This window comes from Nannobrachium achirus, assembly GCF_963921795.1.
Source record: "Nannobrachium achirus genome assembly, chromosome: 20".
In the NCBI taxonomy this organism is placed as follows: domain Eukaryota; kingdom Metazoa; phylum Chordata; class Actinopteri; order Myctophiformes; family Myctophidae; genus Nannobrachium; species Nannobrachium achirus.
Window position 1 is genome coordinate 38499998 of NC_137827.1, and position 25007 is coordinate 38525004.

Here is a 25007-nt window from a genome sequence, read left to right on the forward strand (position 1 = left end):
GACTCGACAATTTCTAATTGTCAACTGACAGTCAAATTTGTCTTCAAGATTGGCTATTTTCACTAGTTTTTAACTTTAATTGGTTCAATTATAATGTATACGATGGGGTACCGGAGGTCCATTCCTAGAAATGGGTCAAAAGTACAATATCTGACTGTAATACAGATAAGTAAATCGTCTCTGTTGGGTGGAAACCTCAACCAAAACGGTTACTTTTCAGGATTGTGTGCGTGTGTGCGTGTACTTGCGTTCGTGTGCGTGCATGCACGTGGATGTGTGCATGCATGCATGCAAGCCAGCGTGCACCACGTACGGCGGCAAGGTGGAATTACTGCGTGCGCTGCATTGTGTGAAGCTCTTAATGAAAGCCGGAGAGTGCTCAGCTCGGCGCGGCGCGGACGTCAGGGTTTCGCCCTGATGGAAATCAATGCGTTTCTTTTGTTGCCTGGCGGAGAGAAGCAAGAGGAGCCAATTCCAGCACTCTAGCCTGGGCCCTCCTCCTGATGTGCTGCCGTCAGACTTTGACGAGCGTTTAATGACCCATCACTGAGCCGGACAGGTAATCAATTTATTAAGGCGGTAATGTATGTATCCCAAGGCAAATCTTTAATTAATAGGAAGGGTGGGGGAGGGGGGCGTAGAAGGAGGACTGTGACTATATGTGAAGGAGGCCATGGGGGTATGAAAATACCATGCGGCTAAAGGGTGACATCCACGTTTTGCCTTTTAATTAGTTGGAATGGGCTGATGGCCCAGGCTGGTGCATGTTGTTATCTTCCAGCTGTCTGGGGCTGGCTGCTGTATCTCCTGCAGCAGCTGCTGCTTCTCACACTCTCTCTTGTGCCCCGAAGGCGCACCGATGACGGGCAAGTCAGCGCCTCGCGGCACCCCCCCTGTATTCAAAGCGAAAATGGACGCGGTCTACACTGCTCACTCTGCAACGCGTTGCGTCTTTGGCACAATGTGTGCTGCTTATATACTATTTTTTGCTTTTGTATGTGTGGAAAAGAAGAAAGAATGAATGCATGAATGAATGACATTCGTGTCCCATCTGCCAGGAGACCCCCTGGCAGATCACGGACCAGATGGGGGTTTTATCATGTCCACACTGGCCTTGGAACGCGTCGGGATCCCCCAGGAGGAAGGGGCTAATGTCGCTCGGGAAAGGGAAGTCTGGAGCTCTCTGTTGAAAGTGTTGCCCCCGCGACCCGGTCCCGGATAAGCGCTTGAAGATGGATGGATGGATGGAATTAATAACATTTTCACCTACATGTGTAAAATAGGGACACCACCGCATGCACATTTGCATAATACTGCCTGGGGATCTGCTGATGATACAGTAAAAACAAAAAGAACAACTGCTTTTGTTCTATTGTGTTTGTGTCTATTGAGTACTATTGTGTGGTGGTCACAAAATCCCAAGGTGCACCTGAACTTGTCTTAGGCACACTGACACTGGTTGGGAACCACTGGTCTACGGGAGAGGTTCTCAAACTTTTTTTTTGTCTCAGGTCACCCCTGTAAATACCGTTTTCATCCAAGGCACCCCTGAACATTACAATTACATTGTTACTTTATAGAACCATATACATTTATGTCATATTACGGTACATAAATATGTAAATCTTTACCACTAAGAATTAAGAAACAGTATGTGTCACACGGAAAACATGAGAGAATAGTAGTTTCTGTTACGTCAGATTTTAACTTTAAAGGTACTACTACAGTCAACTTGTGCAGCTTTAATCCTATTTACAGAACATTGAGATATTTGAAAATACACGATCTACAAGCTCACAACGTGCGTTGTGATTGGCTATTCTCAAAAAGTCGTACACAATTCTAAAAGCTTTGGCTTTTAACAACACAATTCCATATTAATGTGATGATCCGTCCTTGACATGAAATTGCTTGAGAACCACCGTATTAAAGTCATCCAAACTCCCCAATTATTGTTTCTGTGATAGAACGACGGCCGGGCGTTAAGTGAGACATTATTGGCAATGCCTTCAGCAGGAAATAGAAGGACAGATATTTCTCACCTTGAAGCAGGTGCTGTATTTAAACACTCGTGTTTTCTGGGGCAGGGAGTCTGGACAGAGATTGGTGAGCACAAAAGCCCCTTTTGTTCCATGTAATTACAGTCCCTGTCCTGAAACAATGAGCAGAGCAGCTAATTGCTGGACGTCTCAAACCCACGATGAACGAACAGCATAGAAACATTGCGGAGGCGTTGAACTGAATTAAAAGTTTGTTTAATTCACACGTGTTTCCTTTATCATAATTGTATGATTGGTGAAGTATTCAACCAAATATCTGAAATCGACACGTTCATTTCGTACAGTACGAATTTGAGGATCCAAAAGCCAAAAACGTCTTAATGTGATTCATTTTCAGATTCATATACGTATAGAAGAGGGGTACATCCCAAAAATATTGAGTCAATCTGACCGTAACTTCTAACACCCAAACCGGCATGCATGCGCGTCAATATACGTGCACGTTTGTATGTATGCACGTCATACGCATTTGGTCCCCATCTGGAATCAATGGGGGTACATTTATTGTAATACATTTTTTGTCTTAGGAATGCGACGTAAACCAAAAAGTATTAATGAACTCAAGTCTCCATGGCGTGAGTAATCAATAGAAAAAAAGTCATTTTGGGGGTGAACTACTCCTTTAAGTACAGTACACAGTACTTAAGTAAATGTACTTAGCTACGTTACACCACTGGTCAGTAAAATATTGTTATTGGAATATGTGTGTTTGTATGACTTTACCCAATATACCGATCGAGTTTTAATACAGCCTTACAGGACTAGAAAACAACAGCAGTGTAAATCCTCTTGCCTCATCAGTATTCACATCTTCCAGGGAGTGGGTAAAAATATGACACATTTGCAGTTACCCCAAGAGACGTCTGGGCTTTGATTTGTGAAGCGGGCCGCATCCCTCACTGTCTAGTGTAGCGCAGAAATACTATATTGGATTGACTTAGACAGATAGTCGGAATGCTACTGATAAAGACTGATGAATCATTTCATTTTGGCCAACTCAGTTATAGGAGTCCTACTCGCTCTGCTGCCTGTAATATTCACATCCGGGCCACGGTTCAGGCTTCTCCCTTTGAATGACAGCTGACAAGGGACATTATTACTGCCCCCCCCCCCCCGTACCTGTACATGCATACAGTAGGCACATCACAAAGATGTTCAAAACACAACAAATCAATATGCCGCTGTCACAACAAATTCTGATGTCACTAGCATTCGTGCCAACACCAACGATTAGGCGTCAACAGTGCTTTCGCCTCGCATTGATGCATATTGCAAATCATTATACACTGAAAGGATTCGAAGGATCTGGAACAATATACGTTGTACTTTAAAGGACGACTTCGCCCATTTTTCGGCGGTTTCTGAACCGTCAGCAGTCCTCCTCTGGGACACAGAGCGAGTAGACAAGAATGGCACCATTAATATAATGAGTATTAGTGAGGACCAGTTATATGAAGATGGGTTGAAAATCTATGAAGTCATCCTTCAAGGCACCATTTGATGAGATTTTTCCTCTTGCAACTTTAGAATATTGTTATCGTTGGTTAAGATTGTGTCTATACTGTATTGATGTGGGATAGGAGAGCTAACAGACAAATGTTGATCAAAAAGATATCATAAAATATGTTCTCTAATGGTGTAGACTTCTTGTAAATTGAGTAATGCAGATGTTTAGCCATAATTTAAAGAGGTGGTGCCATAGTTTTGTACTTTTTCTGTTTAGTAATGTTAACTCTATGGAGTTATAATGAGCAGATTGACCCAACTCTATGGAGTTAACATTAATCTAATAGACCACCGGGTGCAAATTTCCCTCCCCTGAGTATTTTTGGTTTCTTTCTGAAAGCTGAAAGCCTCTAAGTTGATCGAAAAACACTTATTTAATTACATCATAAACTCATGTTTTCAAACCAATTAAATTGGTTTCATTTTACAATCTCAAGACTTAACCCATTTAGAACGGGTACACATTTTGTGTATCATTATTCTATGCTTTAACTATTGAAAAATAGCAGATGCGAGCTCGTAGATCTGCTATTTTTGAAAAGTCGTGAACATTAGAATTTTGACCCGATTCTATAAGTGTCTTTTGAATCCTTCTAATTCTAGGCCTAAATGGGTTAAAGTTCTATAGGGTCGATTTGGTTAAGAACTCTCCATCATTTAGCTGGGGACCACCTGGAACCCCCAGGACCACTGGGTGAAAACCACTGACCAATGTATGCTTGGAGGGACGACACTTCACACTGCATGTCACAGTACGGCTGCGACCTGCGATTGTTTGACACTATAATGTATTTATTAGTCAGACACATTGCTGTGATTTGAAATTTGTTCTCCGCCTTTGACCCATCTCTTGGAGCGGTGAGCTGCAGCCGTGCCGCGCTCGGGAATCAGTAATGGTGATCAGCCCCCCCAATCCAACCCTTGGTGCCAAGCAGGGAGGCATTGGGTCCCATTTTTACAGTCTTTGATATGACCCGGCCGGGGAATCGAACCCCCGACCTCCCAGTCTCAGGGCGGACACTCTAACCACAAGGCCACTGAGCTGGTCACACTCGTCACACTAAGCTTGAACTGGCCTTTACAGACCAGTAAGGATCCTTTTGGTTCTCTCAATCATTTACTGGGGACCCCTTGGAACGCAGTCAAAAGACGCAAATCAATACCTTTCCAATTTGCCCAGCACATCGCTGCAGTAGCTCAGAGTAAATTGTGTTCTTTTGACACGTGAAGAAAATAACACACTTTGACTCCGATAGGCCTAATGCCTAACAACGTCATTGAAATGAAATGTGAGAATCTCTGGTTTCCGCGCTTGCTGTTGGTTATCACAGCGGGATGAAGGTTTCATTATGACATGACAATGGAAAACGCAGTGGTGTAAAGTAACCAGCCACACAGATAGGCTATGGGCTGTCTTCCTCCAGATATGGGCATTCATGAAGTCCTGTTAGATATGGGCTTAATATTGATGATCAGGGATCTCCATATGGTTTCCCATTTATGCCCATACATGGAGATCCCTGTCTGCAGGGACGTGCTGGGCCCCTGATTCAGCCCGGGAAAAAGAGTTGGAGAGGCCCTAATTTTTATTTTATTTATATTTCGTCGTTGTCGGGTGGAAACCTTATATGTCCAAAACCGTTTGTTTTGTATTTATCATTTTAAAAATGATTTAAACTAGTGAAAACAGCCGATCTACAAGCACACAACGCCTCGCACCGCGAGGCGTTGTGTGCTTGTAGATCTGCTGTTTTCACTTTCACTTGAAACTTGGAGATACAAGGTTTCTGCCCGACAGTGACGATTTACTTTGTTGGCCACTAAGCCCCCAAAATGGAACGAAGGCCGACATTTTTTTTATTTTATTTTTCTAATGGCCGGCCTGGACCGGCCGGGAATGAACCGGCCGTTCGGGAGTTGTCCCGTTTTTCCCAATGGCCAGCACGTCCCTGCCTGTCTGAACCACTTTTCTCACCACTGGAAAGTCCCATTATGACATGACATGACATGACATTAGGCCTAGCGTGTCTTTGAAAAAAGGACGTTGTTTTCGTACGCTGATGTGCTTCTCGCTCTCTGAAAAGCCCAGAGTTGTTCACAGACACAACCCATTCAGCGCTCAGCGGGGAGCAGCAGCAGACGTAAACATGGCGATTGCAAAAAACCCTGCGCACAGAAAATGCTACGCTGAGATCGGGAGAAGGCGAAGGGGGCTGTCTGATGCTGCAGTAAAATGGTTACAGCTTCCAGTCTCATCTAACTTTCATAATATGCCAGCTGCGATTTTTCATCTCCACGGGAAGTCTGATCTAATGGCGGAGGCAGCTGATTTAACAATTAATTATGCAAGACGCCTTTTTACTTCACGCCCAAGTCGCATTCGACCCGCTGTGTGCTTGCGTTCTTCATGCTCTTGCACGCTGTTACCCAAACAGTGGGTCATGGGTTTATGGGTCATGAGTAAATAAATATCCCTTTATTCTTTTGTTTCCTATATTTTGCTTCTAATGATTATTATTGTCTCACCAGCAGATGTGGGAAGCGTTAGGAGATTATTTTCACTACTTTTTAACATTTTATTACAGATCTACAAGCTCACAAATTGTCATGGTGACATCAACATCATGGCATGAGCTTGGTAGATCAAGAAAGAAGTCTAACAAATAGGGATTCAGTGGTTAACTGCGACCGTAGGTCGCAGTTTACTATCAGAACCGTCACATCTTGACCGTATCTGTCTGTCCGGACGGACGGACGGACGGACGGATGGACGGGTAACGCTTGTCGTTTTTGTGATTTGATTGACTCTCACGCTCTGACATCACGCTCTGTCATCACTGTGATGTCATGGGAACCAAATCCCTTTTATTTCCATATATGGAGATCCCTGTGATGCCAGGGGAAACAAATCCCTTTTATGCCCATATATGGAGATATGGAGATCCCTGTGATGCCAGGGTAACCAAATCCCTTTGGCCACATGGCCAAGACATGGCATTTCACCCTTAGGTGTCTTACTGGTGTATGTTTTGTAATAATCTTTATAGTCTTTTGGCCGAGCTTCTAGTAAGTCTAAATCCACAAGTACAAGTAGTCTAGATAAAGAATGGGGGAACAAATCGAAGTCCTACAGACAGTTCTTTTACTTAGATACTTTCCGCTACTGGGTGCACGACTGCACGGTATGTCAAGTCAAAACAAGTATCATCCTCTATCTCGACGTCCACAAATACAGAACCACACCATGTGCACAACATGTCAACTCGCATATTGATCGAGATCAACGCCACAATAAAAAAACTAACACCGAGTCGATCATCTCTCCGTTAACTCCAGAGTGTTTCAAAAATGACGGCATAATGCTTGTTTTATTGTATCATCAAAGTGCCTTGCCAAGCCGGATCGGAACCCATTTCGGTCGTTGATTGAAACATTGATTGGGCCCGTCTGCCGATGTTATTACCTACGAGCGAAGCGCTGCTGGCACAGATCGACTTCAATGAGCATGCACGGACATATTAACCAATTTAGGCCTAGAACTATTGAATGCTTTAACAGCTCACAGCGCGGCACCGAGTGCCGCGCTGCGAGCTTGTAGATCTGCTATTTTTGAAAAGGTCGTGAAAATGTGTGCAAATCTTTGAATGTATGTATTTTCAAAGCGAACGTTTGTAACTCAAATGTTGCTTCTGGGTGGTCCCTGGAACTAAATATTTTGAGATGGGGGTCCGTGGCCAAATAAATATCATTTTGGGGGTCCTTCACATGAAAAGGTTTGGAGAACCACTGACATAGTAGTCTCTCAAGAACAGACTAACCGAGCTCCAGTTAAAGTGAAAAGGACCTTTTCTTTGACGATGGCTGGCCAGATTGCTGACATAGAAACATAGGTTTTTCCCAAAAATCTTAGAAGGATTCAAAAGACACTTATAGAATCGGGTCGAAATTCAAATTTTCACGATTTTTTCAAAAATAGCAGATCTACAAGCTCGCAGCGCGGCACTCGGTGCCGCGCTGTGAGCTTGTATATCTGCTATTTTTCAATAGTTAAACCATAAAATAATGATACACAATATAGTGTACCCGTTCTGAATGGTTTAATCATTCATCAAAGAGCGAGGTTTCAAAGCCGGCTGCTGGGGTGCACAAAGCACTGATGATTACTTTTCCAGGCGTTTGTATGATCTGTTTCCAGTGTTTCTTTTCAAGGAAATTTGCATTTGGATGCCATCAGACTTCTTACTGTGTTCTATGCTGGTGCTGAGAGAGCATTTTATCACGGTAACACTAGCCTACTCAAATATTGATATTGTTTCTGTCGGGTGGAGGCTTCGTTATGTACAGTAGGCCTAGTTTACAGGATTACAATTTTAAAATAGCAGATCTACAAGCTCAAAACGTGACACTGTAGTATGACAAAGTATATTCATTTCCAAAAAACTATTAAAATATGGAGCGAAGTGGTTTCTATGCCGACAGCAACGATATATTTATCTATTTTTCTTCTCATCTTAAAGCCAATTATTTTATAAACCCGTTTTTTCTCCCAAATGTATTATTATATATTTTTAGATGCAATTGTGAACAATAGCCAAGTAAGATAATGTAAGTTATTATGCCAAATAATCCACCACACACGTTTCTGTGTTGCCGCCGTTGTTATGCTATACCGGATTCAGATGGAAACATTATGATCCCTGATGGGAATGAGCCGAAAGAAGAAGATGTGAACGGACGACTGACAGAAGGATGGACAGACAGACAGACGGACAGACAGACGGACAGACAGACAGACAGACAGACAGACAGACAGACAGACAGACAGACAGACAGACAGACAGACAGACAGACAGACGGACAGATGGACCCCTTAAGGAGATTTCTGTAAAAGATATTCAGTGACCGTCTACAGTTTCTACATTCGGTCACAGTAATAAACAAACAGGCTTTACAGCAGTATGTCAGGAAGCTATACGTCGGTGTTCTATCGACTTGAAAGACAGTACCTGTGCACACATCCCCCCCTCCCCCCCACCAGTTTACACGGGTAATTGATTTCCATTTGTGGATCGTTGCGCCATCATGAAACAAAGCCCACAAGCAGCACATACATCACGTGGAGCGCTCACCTTTCAAAAGTGTTTATTTTCCGCTCATTCCTCTTGAGCTGCTCTCTCTCTTTCTTTCTCTCTCTCTCTCTCTCTTTCTCTCTCTCTCTCTCTTTACACTTTAGTATCCGTTGCTGTCCGGCAGAAACCTTGTATCGCCATCTTTTAACTTTTTTTTCTGTAAATTAATGCCCTACTTGTCACACTACATCAGGGGTATTCAATTAGGCACAGGGCTACAGTTGTAAAATGACTTGGAGGCCGGAGGCCACAAGATTGTGACAATTTAGGCCAAAATGGTCATACCTGTCTATGTCATTGTTCTTGTACAACCAACCATACAATAATATTTTTTGTAACATTATTTTTACATTGGGAAATACATTTTTTTTTTGTTCCAGGGTCCACAAGAAAGCTCCCATGCAGGGCCCAATTTGGCCAACGTAAAAGTAGCAAAAACAGGAAGCGTGTGTTGGAGGTTTATAAACACTGAACCAAATAACATTTGTGACAGCTTGTCACTCCCCTTGTTTTATTTTTATTTTTTCTCGCATTTTTCACAAGTTAGCGAACAGCCCCATCTGGTGTAAAACAATTGGAATCACTGCTGGACCATGATGTCATAAAAAAAAACGGATCTCCATCCGTTTCCTGTAAAAAAAAAAAAATCAACAAAAACATGTCTCTGCTTCTTGGTTTTCACTGTCTATTAGTCAAAGTGCAATGTTTCAATCGGTGATAACTAGACAACCGGTGCTTGGAATGACTCGCTTTTTTCACGGTGGCACAGATTGACGGTCCTTGTATGATCGATAAATTTAAAAATATTCTGACTACTTGAAAAGGTAAGGAAAAACAAAATGGCAGTGGTAAATGGTTTTAGTTATGTATTCTGGGCAGTGAATGACTTTAAAAGCGATCCTCTGGGGCTATCCACGCCAGTTTTCGCTTCACATTGGTGTACATGCGTGTGGGTGTGCAAGCTGCGTGACTACGTTTAAGTGGCAGGCGGAGTCAAGCCCCATTGATCAATCTACCAGGCATGTGAAGTCTGCGGAGGGGTGGGAGGGGCAGAATTACTTCCTTCACTGGACTGGGCAAAACTATTTTTCTTCTCTCTAATTTGTATGGGATGGCACCTGCTCTGTGTGTGTGTGTGTGTGTGTGTGTGTGTGTGTGTGTGTGTGTGTGTGTGTGTGTGTGTGTGTGTGTGTGTGTGTGTGTGTGTGTGTGTGTGTGTGTGTGTGTGTGTGTGTGTGTGTGTGTGTGTGTGTGTGTGTGTGTGACTGTGACTGTGACTGTGTGTGCTTGAGCGCCAAATGTGCTGCTGTATGGTCTTATTTGTGTGCCTTAATTGGTGTTTAACAGTTACACAAAACGTCGTTTTATTGGAAACGATGTCATTAGAACGAGGACCAGAATGGGAAAATCTCCTCCTAATCACCTCTCGTCAACCCCCTCCTGGTGTTCGCTGAGTCAGAAAACTGCCTGTCACTGTGGGGGGATGAATGCAGAGGATATGGGCTAGAAAAGCAGTGGTCCTCGATGCCAAGGACCCCCCATTTGAAACCCCAAACCATTTGAAAACGTTTGGTGCTATATGACACATAAAAGGTTGTTGTATGCTAGTTGTATGTTGGTTTCCAGATTTCTTTGTTTTATGAACATGGGATTGACTTTTTTTCTTTTTGTTTGAGTACCCCAGTAATACCCCAAAGTACCACTAGGGGTACTAGCATCCCCATTTCGTTGTCGTGATGCGACTCGTGAGCTTCTAGATCTGCTATTTTCAAAAGAGTAGGGCTATTGAAAAAATTATAATAATCTGGAATGTTTTTTCTATGTATGTATGTACGTACGTACGTATGTACGTACACTAGTATGTATGTATGTATGTATGTATGTATGTATGTATGTATGTACAGTATGTACAGTATGTATGTATGTATACTATGGTCCTTGACAAGAAAATGTTTGACTGACATGCCCGAGTGACTAATAGTCGCTTACTTTGGGCTTGTTTTCATAGACCCGGTTGCTTGTTTCTCTCGCAAACTCTGGCAACACTATCATGAATAATGCATCAAGGTGGCAGCCAGGCCAGCCAGTGTGGCAGTCCTATCACATGCACGGCATGCAACAAAATGCAAAAGACAAGCAACGTGGTTCAGCGGAAGGCTTTTAAAGGAAACCATCTACATAGATTTCACGCAGCTGGTGATTGGAGTGCTCAGTCTTGAGCTGTTTAATGGATTGCTTTGGATCGAAATATGGCCTACCCGCCTAACTTGACAAAACCTGAAAAAAGTAATTTATCAGAGGTGTAATGGATAAGGGAGAGGAAAATGCTTTCTATTTTCTACTTCCAAACCTGGGTTTTCCCCCCCGAATGGAATGGCAAATGAGGAAACAACTTTTCTCCTTAGAGAAAGTTCTACGTCTAACTATGCGGGAACTTCAGAAAATCTATCACCTGGTCCAGTTGAGAGTGAGGTTTTAATGTTTGAATTTACTATTACTATGTTTTGTATTTTAATGTAGGAGAAGAAAGTTTGATTTTTACTTGAGTCGTGACCCATACAAATGTGTCTGTGACCCATAAATGGGCCCCGACCCACTGTTTGGAAAACAGTACTACCGGTATATGCAGTATGCGCCTTAAAGGAGTTGTTCAGACCAAAACACATATAGGGTTAAATCTGCCTTTTATCATACCCCTTCGTACCTGCTTTAGTCGATTTTTTTCATAGCTGCCCCTGTTGCTAGATTTCGGATGCCCTGTTGCTAGATTTCGCGGGCCCTCTCATAACTAACAGAGTAGATAGTCTTTATTCTAGTGGGGCAGCTATGGAAACATTCGACTAAAGCAGGTATGAAGGGGTATGATAAAAGGCAGATTTAACCCTATATGTGTTTTGGTCTGAACGACTCCTTTAACCTGTACAACAGTACAGTACAATGCAGTATAGGTTCAACTTCCCTCAACCTTTTCTGGATCGGGACCCACTTTAATGTTAAGTGGTCAGATGGGTGGGCCTGAGCCATGAGCATTTTCAGCACATTTTTAATTTATAATCAATCAATCAATCAATCAATCATTCATTCATTCATTCATTCATTCATTCAATCAATCCTATTCATGATGCATCACAATGAAAACTATATATCGTCGTTGTCGGTTGAAAACCTTGTATTTCCAAAACCATTGGTTTTGCATGTATCATTTTAAAAATGAAACTAGTGAAAACAGCCAATCTACAAGCACACAACGCGCGTTGTGTGCTTGTAGATTTGCTGTTTTCACTACTTTTGAGCGACAGCCTTGTATGATGAAGCAGGGCTTTACTTTGCAAAAGAACGTACAAATTTGAAACTTGGAGATACGAGGTTTCCACCCGACAACGACGATATATATTTTTTAGAAAAATAAAATACACTAGAAAGTGTGAGAACCTGTTGTAGCCGGTGACTCATCATCCACTGCTGTGGAACCAGAGATACGTCCCTCCTCCTCCCTCCTCTATACCTCCTCTTCCTCCCCTAGCCTCGCCTGCGCTCCGTTGCCTTCAGCCGTTTTTTAAGTTTAAAAAAAGCTCCTTATACCCTCAGCCTTCAAGTCTCGCCTTAGTGAATTAGATAGTTAGCTACCACCAGATGCCAACAGTATGGCAAGCTCTGTAACCGTCTCATGTGTGCACGCGCTCACATCATGCAAAATGCACGTGCGTGCCAGCAGTGCAGACAGCAGATGTGGAGTGGAGTGGTGTGAAGTAGCTCAGCTGCCTGAATGACACTCAGAGGACCCCGAAACGTTACTTCTTTTTTTTTTCTGATCAATGATATCATATTAGTTTCAAGGGCTTTAATGCACGATGGGAGAGAGACAGATGAATAGACCCGAGGCTATTCATAAAACACTCCAGGGACTGTAGCCTCGGATGGCCGAAGGCCCCGACGTATTTGGCTGGAAAATCTATCATCCATGCTTTGTATGATGCATAACATCGTCGTCGGGCGAAAACCTTGTATTTCCAAAACCGTTCGTTTGGTATTTATCGTTTTAAAAATGATTTAAAATAGCGGAAATAGCCGATCTACAAGCTCTGCTCTGAAGATCTGAAGATCTGCAGATCTGAAGATCTGCTATTTTCACTAGTTTTGTGCGACAGTCTTCTGTGATGAAGCAGGGCTTTACTTTACAAAAAAAAAAAAAAAAACATACAAATTTGAAACTTAGGAGGTTTCTGCCCGACAGTGATGATAGCGACTGTTCTCGCTGTGAGCAGACATCCTGTTTACGCTGTTGTGTGTTGTGCACCGCATGGACTGGCTTTAGCGTGAGCAACAAATGCATGCTGCCACGTCCGTCCAGCCAAAACCTTGTATTTCCACATGTTAAAGTTGTGAATTATTTAATTTTATACTTTGTCGTGTGACATTGATGCGGGACTGTAGCGAAAAATAGCAGTTGTTTTTGTTGTTTTGCTATTTTCTCTATTAGCAATGAAAGCTTGAGAGCAATGAGAGCTTTTGCCAAAATAATAAAACTACAGTGGATCCATTGAGCTTGTAGATCTGATACTTGTAATACTTTTTCCTGACATAATAAAGGCCCATTCCCACTGGGCCAGATAACAGATAATTCTTTTTATCTGTGACAGATTTTTTTGTATCTGTATCTTACCATCCACTTGAATGGAGAAAGAGATTTTTTTATCTGGAGAAAGAGATTCTTTTTTATCTGTTATCTGGCCCAGTGGGAATGGGCCTTAAGAGGTTTCCACCCGACAGACAGACACGATAAGCAGGACAAATTGAAGAAATACACTGGCTGTCATGAGCTACAGTATCTCCTGACTCCTTGTGTTGTATTTTGTACGTGGCATTCTATTTCCTGCTCACTGTGTTGTACTTAGGTTTCGATTACTGCCGTGTTCCTTTTATTTTGAAGTGACATCCTTAAGTGTTTCCTGTCCTCCTTTTTTGCTGCTGTCTGTCTTGTCTCACCTGTTTTGGTTTATGTTGATTGCAGTAAGTTTCACCTGAGGAGTAGTTAGTCCTTGTCAGAATCAATCTGCATTGTTGTCACACATCACATTACAAGTAAGGTGGGTGTAATTCTTACAGTGCAAGCTCATTATTGTCTATTTATACCCTTTGTGTTTGCTGTTTAGTGTCACTGTGCCAGTTTGTAGTCATTGTTACTGTGTGCTCAGGACTGTCATTGTTTGCCCTGCTATGTTGCCCGCTTCACTGCATAGTGAGTTTTTGTTTATCGGCTTAATGAGAATTATTGGACTTGATTGGCTTGTCTGCGTGGTTGTGCATTTGAGTCCTCTCTGACACGCACTGGCGTGCTTGATAGCAAACCTTTCATTGTAAATGAATCAATCACTTAGGATTGATTGATAGCTTAAACTGTCCTGACTGGAGCCTATACTGTATCAACGCTGAGGCAAAGCAATGGATGGGGAAGTAGTTTAGGGCTGAACCATGTACATTGCAATATTTTAGTTTTTTGCAATATAATAATCATAATTAAAAAAATTCAGGGAATACATCATTTCACCAGATATGAGCAGATCTGCGTATCTAATCTTCAGTAGCTCCATTTGGAAGTAATTTATGACTTGGTTCTCTTGCAGTGATTATGGTGATTTTAGAGGCTGAATTAAGCTGTTCAACACGGTTGCAATGTGCGAGTTACCAAGAAGTCATTAAATCACCCAATTCACCAAACATTCTGTACCATCCAGATTTAATAGTCATGGAAATAAATGTTATGGGACTAAACTGGCTAAATGTACTTTACAGTGACACATACGCGTGTACATTTCGATGTCACTGAAATATTGTGCCTGCCATAGTGTGCGCTGAGGGGTCCAAAGGTGACGGTGGCACTCTGTCATTGTGAGAATTCCCCTATGCTTATAAATGGAGTCAGTGAGTGTCTAGCTTTACTCATGTAGCGTCTGTCAGCAAGAAGTAGCAATACCACAATATATAAATACTGCATTACTACTACTTTTCCAAAGGTATTGGCCTAAGCACAGTACACAAGTAAATATTGTCAGTGTTGTGAAGTAACTAGGTACATTTACTCAAGTACAAGTATTCAAGAAGTACAATTGTTGGGTACTTTCTAGGGGTGTAACGATATAGTAACTGTATCGAAATATCGTTTTTAACTAAAAGAATCGAAGTATATCGAAACGAAAACAGCTAAAATCGAATCGTATCGTTTTATTTTGTATCGTATCGAATCGGCAGTGCAAAGAATCAATTGTATCGATACTACCTACTTGTCCATTGTATTTAGCATTTTTTAAGAAGAAAAAATGAAAAGGAGGGGTTTAATTACTTTTCCTTTCCATATAGCTACACTGGTCTATGGATAAATGTGTGTAATCTCTGGGTTCATGTGAAGGTGCAGGTTTGTCAATATACAATGTCCATGTATTTGACAGATAATCGAGTGTTTACTTATTTATATCCATAATAATACATGTTTCCCTTAAAAACCTGCACTATCCACACCTTTCACACAGATTACATTTCTTTGCTAAATAGTTACTATATCGATTTTAAATCATTGAATCGAATCGTATCGTATTTCCATGAATTAACCAATATCGTCCATGTATCGTATCGTCAACCATGTATCGTGATATGTATCGAATCGCTATTAAAATGTATCGTTACACCCCTAGTACTTTCTCTTTACTAGAGTATTTAAAATGTTCAATACTTTTACTTCTGCTCCACTGCATCTCAGAGGCAAGCTCAGAGGTGAGCTTGTAGATCCACCTCTGGTTTATGGTGCATCAGGTGCAGTGTGTTACGGGTGAGGGGCGGTCGGTGACCCACTACATTGTCTTCCTGTGGATGTAATGTGGTTTGGGATGAGGGCTCATGTACATCACGGACGTATGTGAGAGCTGATAAGACAATTCCATTAGACTGTAGCAGACGGTAAAGCCTCTATAGGTGATAAAAACAGACACGCCATTAATAGATGCTGGAGAAGTCAAACCGTTCTCCGGGGACAAGGCCTTGTGTCCTTCTGATAACTGTACACCACACTGGTGAAATCCTGAGTGACCCTTTACGGGTCCATTTGGTTCTATTTCCACTTTGTGAGTTATGTCCAGATGTCGTTTCAGACAAATACTGTGGTAAAAATCCTAACCACTTAAACCTTATTTTTGCTATTTTTGAAAATAGAAATATGAACAAAAAAAAGGTTTTTGAACACGTGTGTCATGTACTGTAAAATTACACGTGTGACATGTACTGCAGATGAATGGACTTTAGGGACCCCAGATCATTCCCCTGGGTGTGGTGAAAAAATGTGAAGTCTACTGTTACAGTATACTACAGAAACGTATCTTATTTTAATTTCTGTATTTATTTTATTTTATTTTTCATTAAATGAATCCTCTCCTTGATCAACAGCGTCACTCAAAAGCATCAAACGTAGCAGATCCACAAGCTCGAAACGTGGCGCGTTTTGAGCTTGTCAATCTGCTACTTTTGCCATTTCTTTTATTTGAATCCTGAAAAGTAACAGTTTTGGAGTATAAGGTTTCCACCTGACAGAGACTAGGGCATTCACCAAATATTCGAATATTCGAATACCAAAGTCACTATTCGACGTTGTTCACCGAAGTCGAATATTCGCTTATTATTTTTATTGTTTTCTCTTTAAAGAAATATATAGTTTATAAAGCTTGGCTAGATAGGAAGTCATAAGAATGAGTTGTCAATGCTTTTAGGCTGTGACCCTCAAAATAAACATATTTGAACTGGGGACCCCCACCCTGACAAGCACTTGGAATTGTAGGCATTACATTTAATGTGACTCGGTTCCGCAGATAAATATTGTGAAAATAGCAGATCTACATGCTCACAACGCCTCGCAACGCGAGGCGTTGTGAGCATGTAGATCGGCTATTTTCACAATGTTCGCCTCTTGCTTACTTAATAATTGATAGTTTGGCCAGTCCTGTCCAGGGTTTCCTGCAGGAAAAAGTCTTGACCAGGGGGGGATCGCGCGTGCGCCGAAATTTTTTGATAATTAATTAATTAATTCGAGTAATTAATTCACTTAATTTTTAATATTAATTCTTATTTTTGCCCTATAAAAAACACATGAATGTGCCCACAATTCGTGCACAGATGATGCACTATGCATGTACACGCTTTTCACAGCTTTCAAACAAAAAAATCCGCTTGGAAATCCGTTCAGGCATTCAGGAGATACCAGCCCTTATGTTTTCTTCAAATGTAAACAAACATGGCTGCCATGTTTGAAAGATAGGGTTGGTATGGGGGTTAAACATGCAATTTCGCGATCGCGATCATGCCTAGTACATTGTTGGAGGTCCAAAAAGTTTTTTGAAAAAAAAAAATGTTTTTGATTTTTTTTTTTTTTTTTTTAATACCCTTGGGGGGGCGGGGGGTTTTTCAGGCCGGGCGGGGCGCCTGGCCTGTAAAGTGCTGCAGGAAACCCTGCTGTCGAATATTCGACTATTCGAATACTTTGGGGTAGAATAATTTGAATACTAAAAATCACTATTCGTGAATGCCCTAACAGAGACCATTCTATTATACCTTTCCTTGAAGCCCAGTTGAGCGGTTGCTCCCTGCTGTTGTGTGGGAGTTTTGACTGAGGTGGTAAAAATGTCCCAATTATGGAAGGCCTTTTTTTAATGATTACAGGATTTATGCAGGGCACTAGTGTATTGGGCTATGACTTTGTACTAATTATCCGAGAGAGAGAAAGTCATGTCTTCTTTACGGCGTCAGACTTCAGTTCGATCGCATATTAATGAGTTACAGTGTTTAGAAGGTGAAGAGGGAGTCACAGGGAATCACAGAAACCTGTCGTTAGGTAATTATGCAGGCCATATTGATATCCAATAACCAGTTCTTATGGGTCCTTGGGACTTTCTAAAAACTTTTCCTTCACTATTCCTGCATTATTGTCTTCTTCGCCACTGGAGTTTGTATGGCAATTGATCTGCTGTATCCACAGTATGGCGTTATGCTTCTGTGTGTTAAAGGGCAAGACCACTTTTGTATAGAGGTTTGGGTTGTGTAGTTACCTTATCATTTGAAATATGATCCTCATTGACTTACATTATAGCTCGAGGATGGTCTGGAGGAGCCCTTTAGTCTGTAAACAAACTCAAACAAAGCAGATTCCGACAGGATAGAATAGAACATCATGTATTAGTTGACCCGGGAAAGTAGCAGTAGCCAGTGCAAAACTATTTAGTGAGTCTATCTGAATGTCCACACAAGTGCCCACCAGAGGGTGACTGTATCAGTGTTGATTTGGTAGAAAGATTTCCATCAACTGCCTTTTTTCACCGACAAACTAAATAAAAAAAAATCATTCAAGTCATTTTGTGTTTGGTTTGGGTGTTGTGGGTCAATAAGTGATTTGTGGACACAGAGATATTGTTTGCCAGTGAAGCGATACAAACACTGTCAAAACTGACTGTGTCATAATTCTGTTGTGGTAAAATTTCAAAAAAAATAAAAATATGACCAATGACCCCCTTAGCTTAGAGAGTGACGAAGCAGGGACCCCCACTGCATATTGTATGTAATTGTGTCGCAGATGAAACTTTTTCATAGATCTTCATAATGGTCTAGCTTCATAGACTTGTTTGACAGCACCATCATCAGTGTTGAGTAAATTCATGTTTTTTGTTTGTTAACAAATTATCTTTTTTCATTAGAATGTTGGATTCATGTGTATTTTCAAACCTTTTTAACAACCTAAAAGCTAATGAGGTTCCCTCCACCCTTGTCACGTTGTGACACGTTGTAAGGGATGCTTGGGTTCAAGTGCATGCCAAAAAGAAAATGTTTATTCATGTATTCCAATATTCAATGCCAAACACACAATTAAATTGTTAAATGCAATGAGTGACAATTAAATTGTCAAATTAATCGTGACAGCCTTAAATTCAAGTAAGGTCCAGTATACAGCATGAGTGCCAGGGATCGGTGGCACTGCCAAACAAAGGGATCCACAGTGAGTGGATGCACGAAATCAATTACAAATTGACCTGCACAAATGAACACAGCTGGGAACAACCATTACTCAATTAAACACCTTTACCACCCTGCGACAAGCGTTCCTGACACATGCCTCCCGCCCCATGTCCAGGGGTGTCGCATCAAATTCGGGGCCCTGGGTACAAGGATTCACTGCGAGCCCCCCATGAATGTTCTTCATAGGGGGAGGGGGTTTAACCCTTTTAGACTGGGAACGCATGATTGCGCATTATTTTGTGCTTTAACTATTGAAAAATAGCAGATATACAAGCTCACAGCGCGGCACCGCGCAAGTCTTCCTTCTAGTCAATCGTTCTAAGGTTTTTTGAAAAACCTATGTTTCTATGTCAGTGGAGCTCTGAGCTTTGAGTTACAAATGTTTCGCTTGAAAAATACATATATTCAAAGATTTGCACACAATTTTCACAACTCCCCCCCCCTTGTGACGCCCCTGCCCCCATGCGAGATTGGAACAAGGTGAGATTGAGAATTAACAGGTTTCGTTTGGGTTCTTCTTTTCCCCCCTGTTGCAGGTGACCAGCTGGCAGGAAGGCGCTCTCCCGGACTTCCAAGAGGCTATTGGAACTTCTCCTGGGTGGCCGAGGACGAGCTGAGCTTCCCCAAGGACGTGGCGCCCTTGTCAGGTGAGTTGCAACGTTTTCACCAGGGACGTGCTGGCCATTGGGAAAAGCGGGACAACTCCCGAACCGGCCGGTCCAGGCCGGCCATTAGGAAAAAAATAAAATAAAATCGTCACTGTCGGGCAGAAACCTCGTATCTCCAAGTTTCAAATTTGTAAATTTTTTCACTAAGCAAAGCCGTGCTTCATCATACAAGGCTGTTGCACAAAAGTAGTGAAAACAGCAGATCTACAAGCACACAACGCCTCGCACCGTGCTTGTAGATCGGCTGTTTTCACTAGTTTAAATCAAGGTTTCCACCCGACAACAACGAAATATAACTCATGTAATTGGCCCACTGGCTTGTCACTTGTCATGATCTGAAATGGAAAATCTTTTAGTAGCAGCAGCGCTACAGAGAGATCTCTCTCTATAGCGTGCAATAAGGGCCTCTCCAACTCTTTTTTCCCCGGGCTGAATCAGGGGCCCAGCACGTCCCTGGTTGTCACACTCCCTCAGACAGACTGGCAGCCCCGGGCGGCGCTCCGCAGGCCCTGCATGGGAGAACACCCCCAATGCCTGATAGGCCACGGCACCTGGCGACAGCGCCGCGTCAGCGGACATAAAGATCTCATGTCTCATTCTGTCCTCTGGCCAGCTACCAGTGGTCTCTTTATTCTGTGCGAGAGCCCGTGTGTCAAATTTCTTTTTAAAAAGTTGATAAGCTGATAGCTGACAAACTCCCAACTTGTGAGCTTGTAGGTCGGTGTGCAACACCGTTGTACGAGTCTGACAGAGCACTGTTTCTCATACTTTTTCATGACGTGGACTCCCAATTGAATATGTACTGTATGTACGTGTCGAAGTTGTCCTTGAGCAAGACATTGAACTGCTCTAACTGCTCCCGATGAGCAGGTTGCAGGTGCCTTCAGTTTCCTCTGCCGGGTGTGTGCGTGCGTGTGGGTGGGTGGGTGCACCACATTTACTACTGGCTAACTGTGTAAGAAGAGTCTGATTGTTTAGATCAGTGGTTCTGAAACTGGGGTCCTTGAGGAGTTACGGGTCTATAACTCAGTGTATAACGGTTCGAAAGTTGGAACCATTCGTACACTCTCATAATAATGCATATCAATATTACTGCAAAATAATGCATATCAATAATGCATTATTGATTTGTATACAGTGGTGTAATTGGGGATTTCTTTGTGGGGTCGCTCACTCACTCACTCACTCACTCACTCACTCACTCACTCACTCACTCATAGTCTTTTGAATAAAATGTCATTTAGTTTTAGTCATAATTTAGTCACCTGAATCGAACCCAGGACCTTCTAGCTGTGAGGCGAAGTGCTAACTACTGCACCACCGTGCACCAAACTTTTTTAGTTTTAGTAAAGTTTAGTCGACTAATCATGAGATTTTAGGCGACTAAATCTACATTTTGATTAAGTCAACTAAAATATATTTTGACAGGCCTTGATGGCATCGTAATGACTTATTTTACATGCTCACAACGCTGCGACGCGTTGTGAGCTTGTAGATCGGCTATTTTCAGCACGCAACACCTGAGAGCAACCAAACTGTTTGGTTGCTCTCAAACTGTTTGGTTGCTCCAAACATGACTCTCTTCAGCACTAGTCCCTCTAACGTTTTAGTCTAGTTTTTATTTTGTTGACGAAATTGTCAATATATTTAGTCTTAGTCTTAGACATCACAGCTTAGTTTTTATTTTGTTTTTATTTAGTTTTCGTCAGTGAAAAAAACGCAGTCGACAAACATTTTTCATCATAGTTTTAGTCGACAAAATCAACACTGCATAACACAGTTATAACAGTTAGGAATAGCTAAAACAAGCTAGCTTGCTGTAGTGCACAGTCTAACGTCATCAACAAGCATCCATAACACTCTATAATGTACGCTGCTGCGTCTCCTCATGGCCACATAAATCAGGTCATAAATGTAAGAGGACCTGCAGGTCCACCAGAGCAGCTGCAAGCTGCTGCCTCAATAAAACCCAAATGTCACAGTGTATTAGTCACCGCCACCAGTGTTGCCAGATTCGCAGAGAGAAATAAGCAACCAGGTCTATGAAAACAAGCCCAAAGGAAGCGCAACTATAGGACGCATGAGCACTTCAAACCTATATGGGCTCAGGCAAACGGTAAACCGGAAGTCATTTTAGTGGACGGGAGTAGGACAGCAAACGGGGAGCGATGGTACGGTAGCCCGGCAGTCAGAACCGGTGATGGTAAACGGGATGCGGTTCAAAGTCAAATATTTTACCGTGGTACCGGACGTAATCTAGAACCGGATGTTAGACAACAGCATGGCAATACAGTGAACGCACCTTTTCATTTTGCATGTGCTTTTTCATTTTGCCATCATGCTCTTCCGTCTGGGGGGAAAACAAATCTACTTTAAGTGAAATCGGTTAAATATGTTTGGGTTTTATAAACATAGAGTTTGTGGCTAATTTCCTGTAAAGTAATCCTTTTAGCTTTAGCTTAGCTTGCATATGAAATCACAGACAAACACAGTGGAAAAGTGATAATACAAAATAAGATACACAGGTGTAAAGTAAAACTCAAACTGTAACTAGGAAACGAGGAACACAATACTACAAAACAAAATACAGAACACCAAGGCAACACACTATACAGAACTAGAAGACCAAAAACATTACAGTTAAAAGTTAAGTACCAAAACTAAGAAACACAGACAAAGTCCACGGTCCTGAGGACCGGACCGTGATAATATGTAACACATTGATGACTATACTAAATAGGCAGAGCCTTGGTAAGGCCAATTTATATGAAGATATGTTGTAAAAAATTAAAGTGGTACTTTTAAGCCATATTATATATTATACAGTAGGCCTATATATACTTTATAGAAGATCTTGTTAAATGGCTGTGGCCTATTTATACAGGGAGTTTTGTTGTCCATGGAAAAGCAGTTCTGTGGTCAAGGATCAAGAGGTTTACCAGTTGTGGTTAGAGGGCATGCATTTCCGCATGCCTCTTGCGTCTTGAAGCGATTGGCATTTCCATCGCAGCCTCCGTACCAGAAATGGAGACAGGCCTGCTTCTCACTGTTATAGTACCAGTTGAGAGTGTAATCTTGACAACGACCTGCCTCCCTAGGCAGGCTGCAGAGAGGGACTGATGGAAAAAAATCTAAAGTGAGTTACATGCTTTCAAACATTACTTATTCATGTGTTTCATTGGATTTAACTGAGCATCAGACAAGTTGGTGCAAAGTTTCAACTTATTAACCACTTAAGCCCTAATATACACCTGGAGGCTCTGGACAGATTTCTCTGACTTCTTCCAGTGCTGAAAATAATTTCATGCAAGCCACATACTGTGTAAAGCCTCTGACATCACCCTCTGACATCATTGAGATGTCAGGGGAACCACACTTGACAGAATCCCTTTTATGCCCTTATATGGAGATCTGTGATGTCATCAATATTAAGCCCATATCTAACAGGACTTCATATGGGAATGACCATATATGGAGGCCACTTCGGCCACATACTACACTAACAGAATCCATACAGTATATATAGGGCCAAGACAGGTGGCCATGGCAGCCCATATCTGTGTGGCTGGTTCTACAGACAGGGATTTCCATATATTAGCATAGAAGGGATTGTATGTATGATGTCAGATGTCATAGATGACATAGGACTTTCACATAACGAATAACTGAGTAAGCATGTTTGGGGTCTCACAGCATAATCTCCATATGCATGGATCTCCATACAGTATATGGGTATCAGGGGTCTCCATATATGGGTAACTGGTCCGATATACAGTACATCACTGGCCAGATGACCAAGAAATGGCGCAACCTCGCCCTTAGGCGTCTTACTGGTATATATATATTATACTTTATAGAAAATCGTGTTAAATGGTTGTGGTTTATTTATACAGGGAGTTTCGTTATGAACCAAGAAATCTATGGAAAAGCAGTTCTGTGGTCAAGGATTAAGAGGTTTTACCTGTTCTGGTTAGAGGGCATGCATTTCCGCAATCCTCTTGCGTCTTGAAGCGATTGGCATTTCCGTCGCAGCCTCCGTACCAGAAATGGAGACAGGCCTGCTTCTCACTGTTATAGTACCAGTTGAGAGTGTAATCTTGACAACGACCTGCCTTCCTAGGCAGGCTGCAGCGAGGATTAGTCCTGATCATGACCGGGACTGATGGAGAAAAACTAAAGTGAGTTATGTTTTAACTGAGCATCAGACATGTTGGTTAAAGAGGTGCCATAGTTTTGTACTTTTTCGGTTTTGAATGTGTCTATGAAGTTAACATTACTCTAATAGACCAACAGGTGGGATTGTAATGTGCTTATTTGGCCACCCTGTGTATTTTTGGTTACTTCCTGAAAGCTGAAAGCCTCTGAGTCAAAAGGCCCAACTGAAAAACACTGAGTTAATGACATAATATTATCATCCCCTCCCCTTTTACCATACACCCAACACTGTGGGTGTGGCTAACTTCAGCCACACCTGACAACCAGGCATACTTAATGAACTGGTGGGTGTGAATTTTGATCATTTTTGTTAAAATAATGATGCCAGGGTTAGTTAAATATTATTGGATTGGAATCGTATACTGCTGCTCACCTGGAGGCTCCGGACAGATTTCTCCGACTTCCTCGAGTGTCTCTAGGTCGTCCTCAGACGAACCTTCCATTTCCTCCAGTCTCTCTAGGTCACCCTCAGACGAGCCTTTCATCGTCGCTTCCAGTGCTGAAAAGAATTTCATATAAGCCACATACTGTGCAAAAGCAATTTTTTCCATATTATTATTATTTTTAATTTACAAAACTGACAAAAGATAAATTACCTGATAAAAGACTAATTTTGTCTTCAATGTCGGGGTAAGAGGCAACGAGTTTGAGGCTTTGCATGATCTTAGTTCCTGGTTGAATCCCCATGGTGTACATGTCAATGTTGGCGTCATGAGCCTCCCACACGGCTTCCTCGAGATTGTCTCGTGGATGCGGTTGTCCATCCACGATGACGAGCGCTACTTTCCTGACTCCATCCCGGGTGTCGGAGAAAACCTGCCGAGTGGCCATCCTGATGGCAGTGCCAGTGTTGCTGCTTGAACGAATATAGCGCATTGCCTTGATGTGATCAATGATCCGTTGCTTGGTGCTGTAGCGATTCAAGTTGAACTCCAACCGAACGCTGGAGCTGTACTGAACCAGTGCTATCCTGGTGTCACTGGGTCCAATCGTGAATTGTTCGACTAACTCTGCGACACATTTCTTGACCGTTTCAAAGTTTTCAATGCCAATGCTCTCCGAGCTGTCGATGATGAACACGAGTTCCATTGGCAGCTCGTGTCCTGAAAACAGAGGAAACATAATGTACAAGCATTGTTTTTTTTCGTGAAGCAGTGTCATCTCTTGCCTTAATTCTTCTTCTTGAAAAATATATTCCAAATAGATCCATAGCTAACTAGCTAGTAACTAGTAACAACGACCGACAAGCAGTGTATACCATATACATGTGCTGCACCACTCACTCACTCGCTCACAAGAAGCCAAAGTAGCAGATCTAGGAGCTTGTGGATCTGCTACTTTTGATGCTTTGGTGTGACACTCTAGTTAGTCTAGTGATCAAG

General features: G+C 42.1%; 1 protein-coding gene across 1 annotated transcript in view; it reads left to right on the top strand.

Moving 5' to 3' along the window:
- The window catches only part of alk (ALK receptor tyrosine kinase), a gene marked incomplete at both ends in the record, with an annotated part of 854498 nt that overhangs the window by 285074 nt on the left and 544417 nt on the right, over window positions 1-25007 (top strand). The window contains one exon of the mRNA XM_080751036.1: window positions 19279-19389. Coding sequence (XP_080607162.1) covers window positions 19279-19389 — 111 coding nt within the window. The remainder of the gene's footprint in view (window positions 1-19278; window positions 19390-25007) is intronic.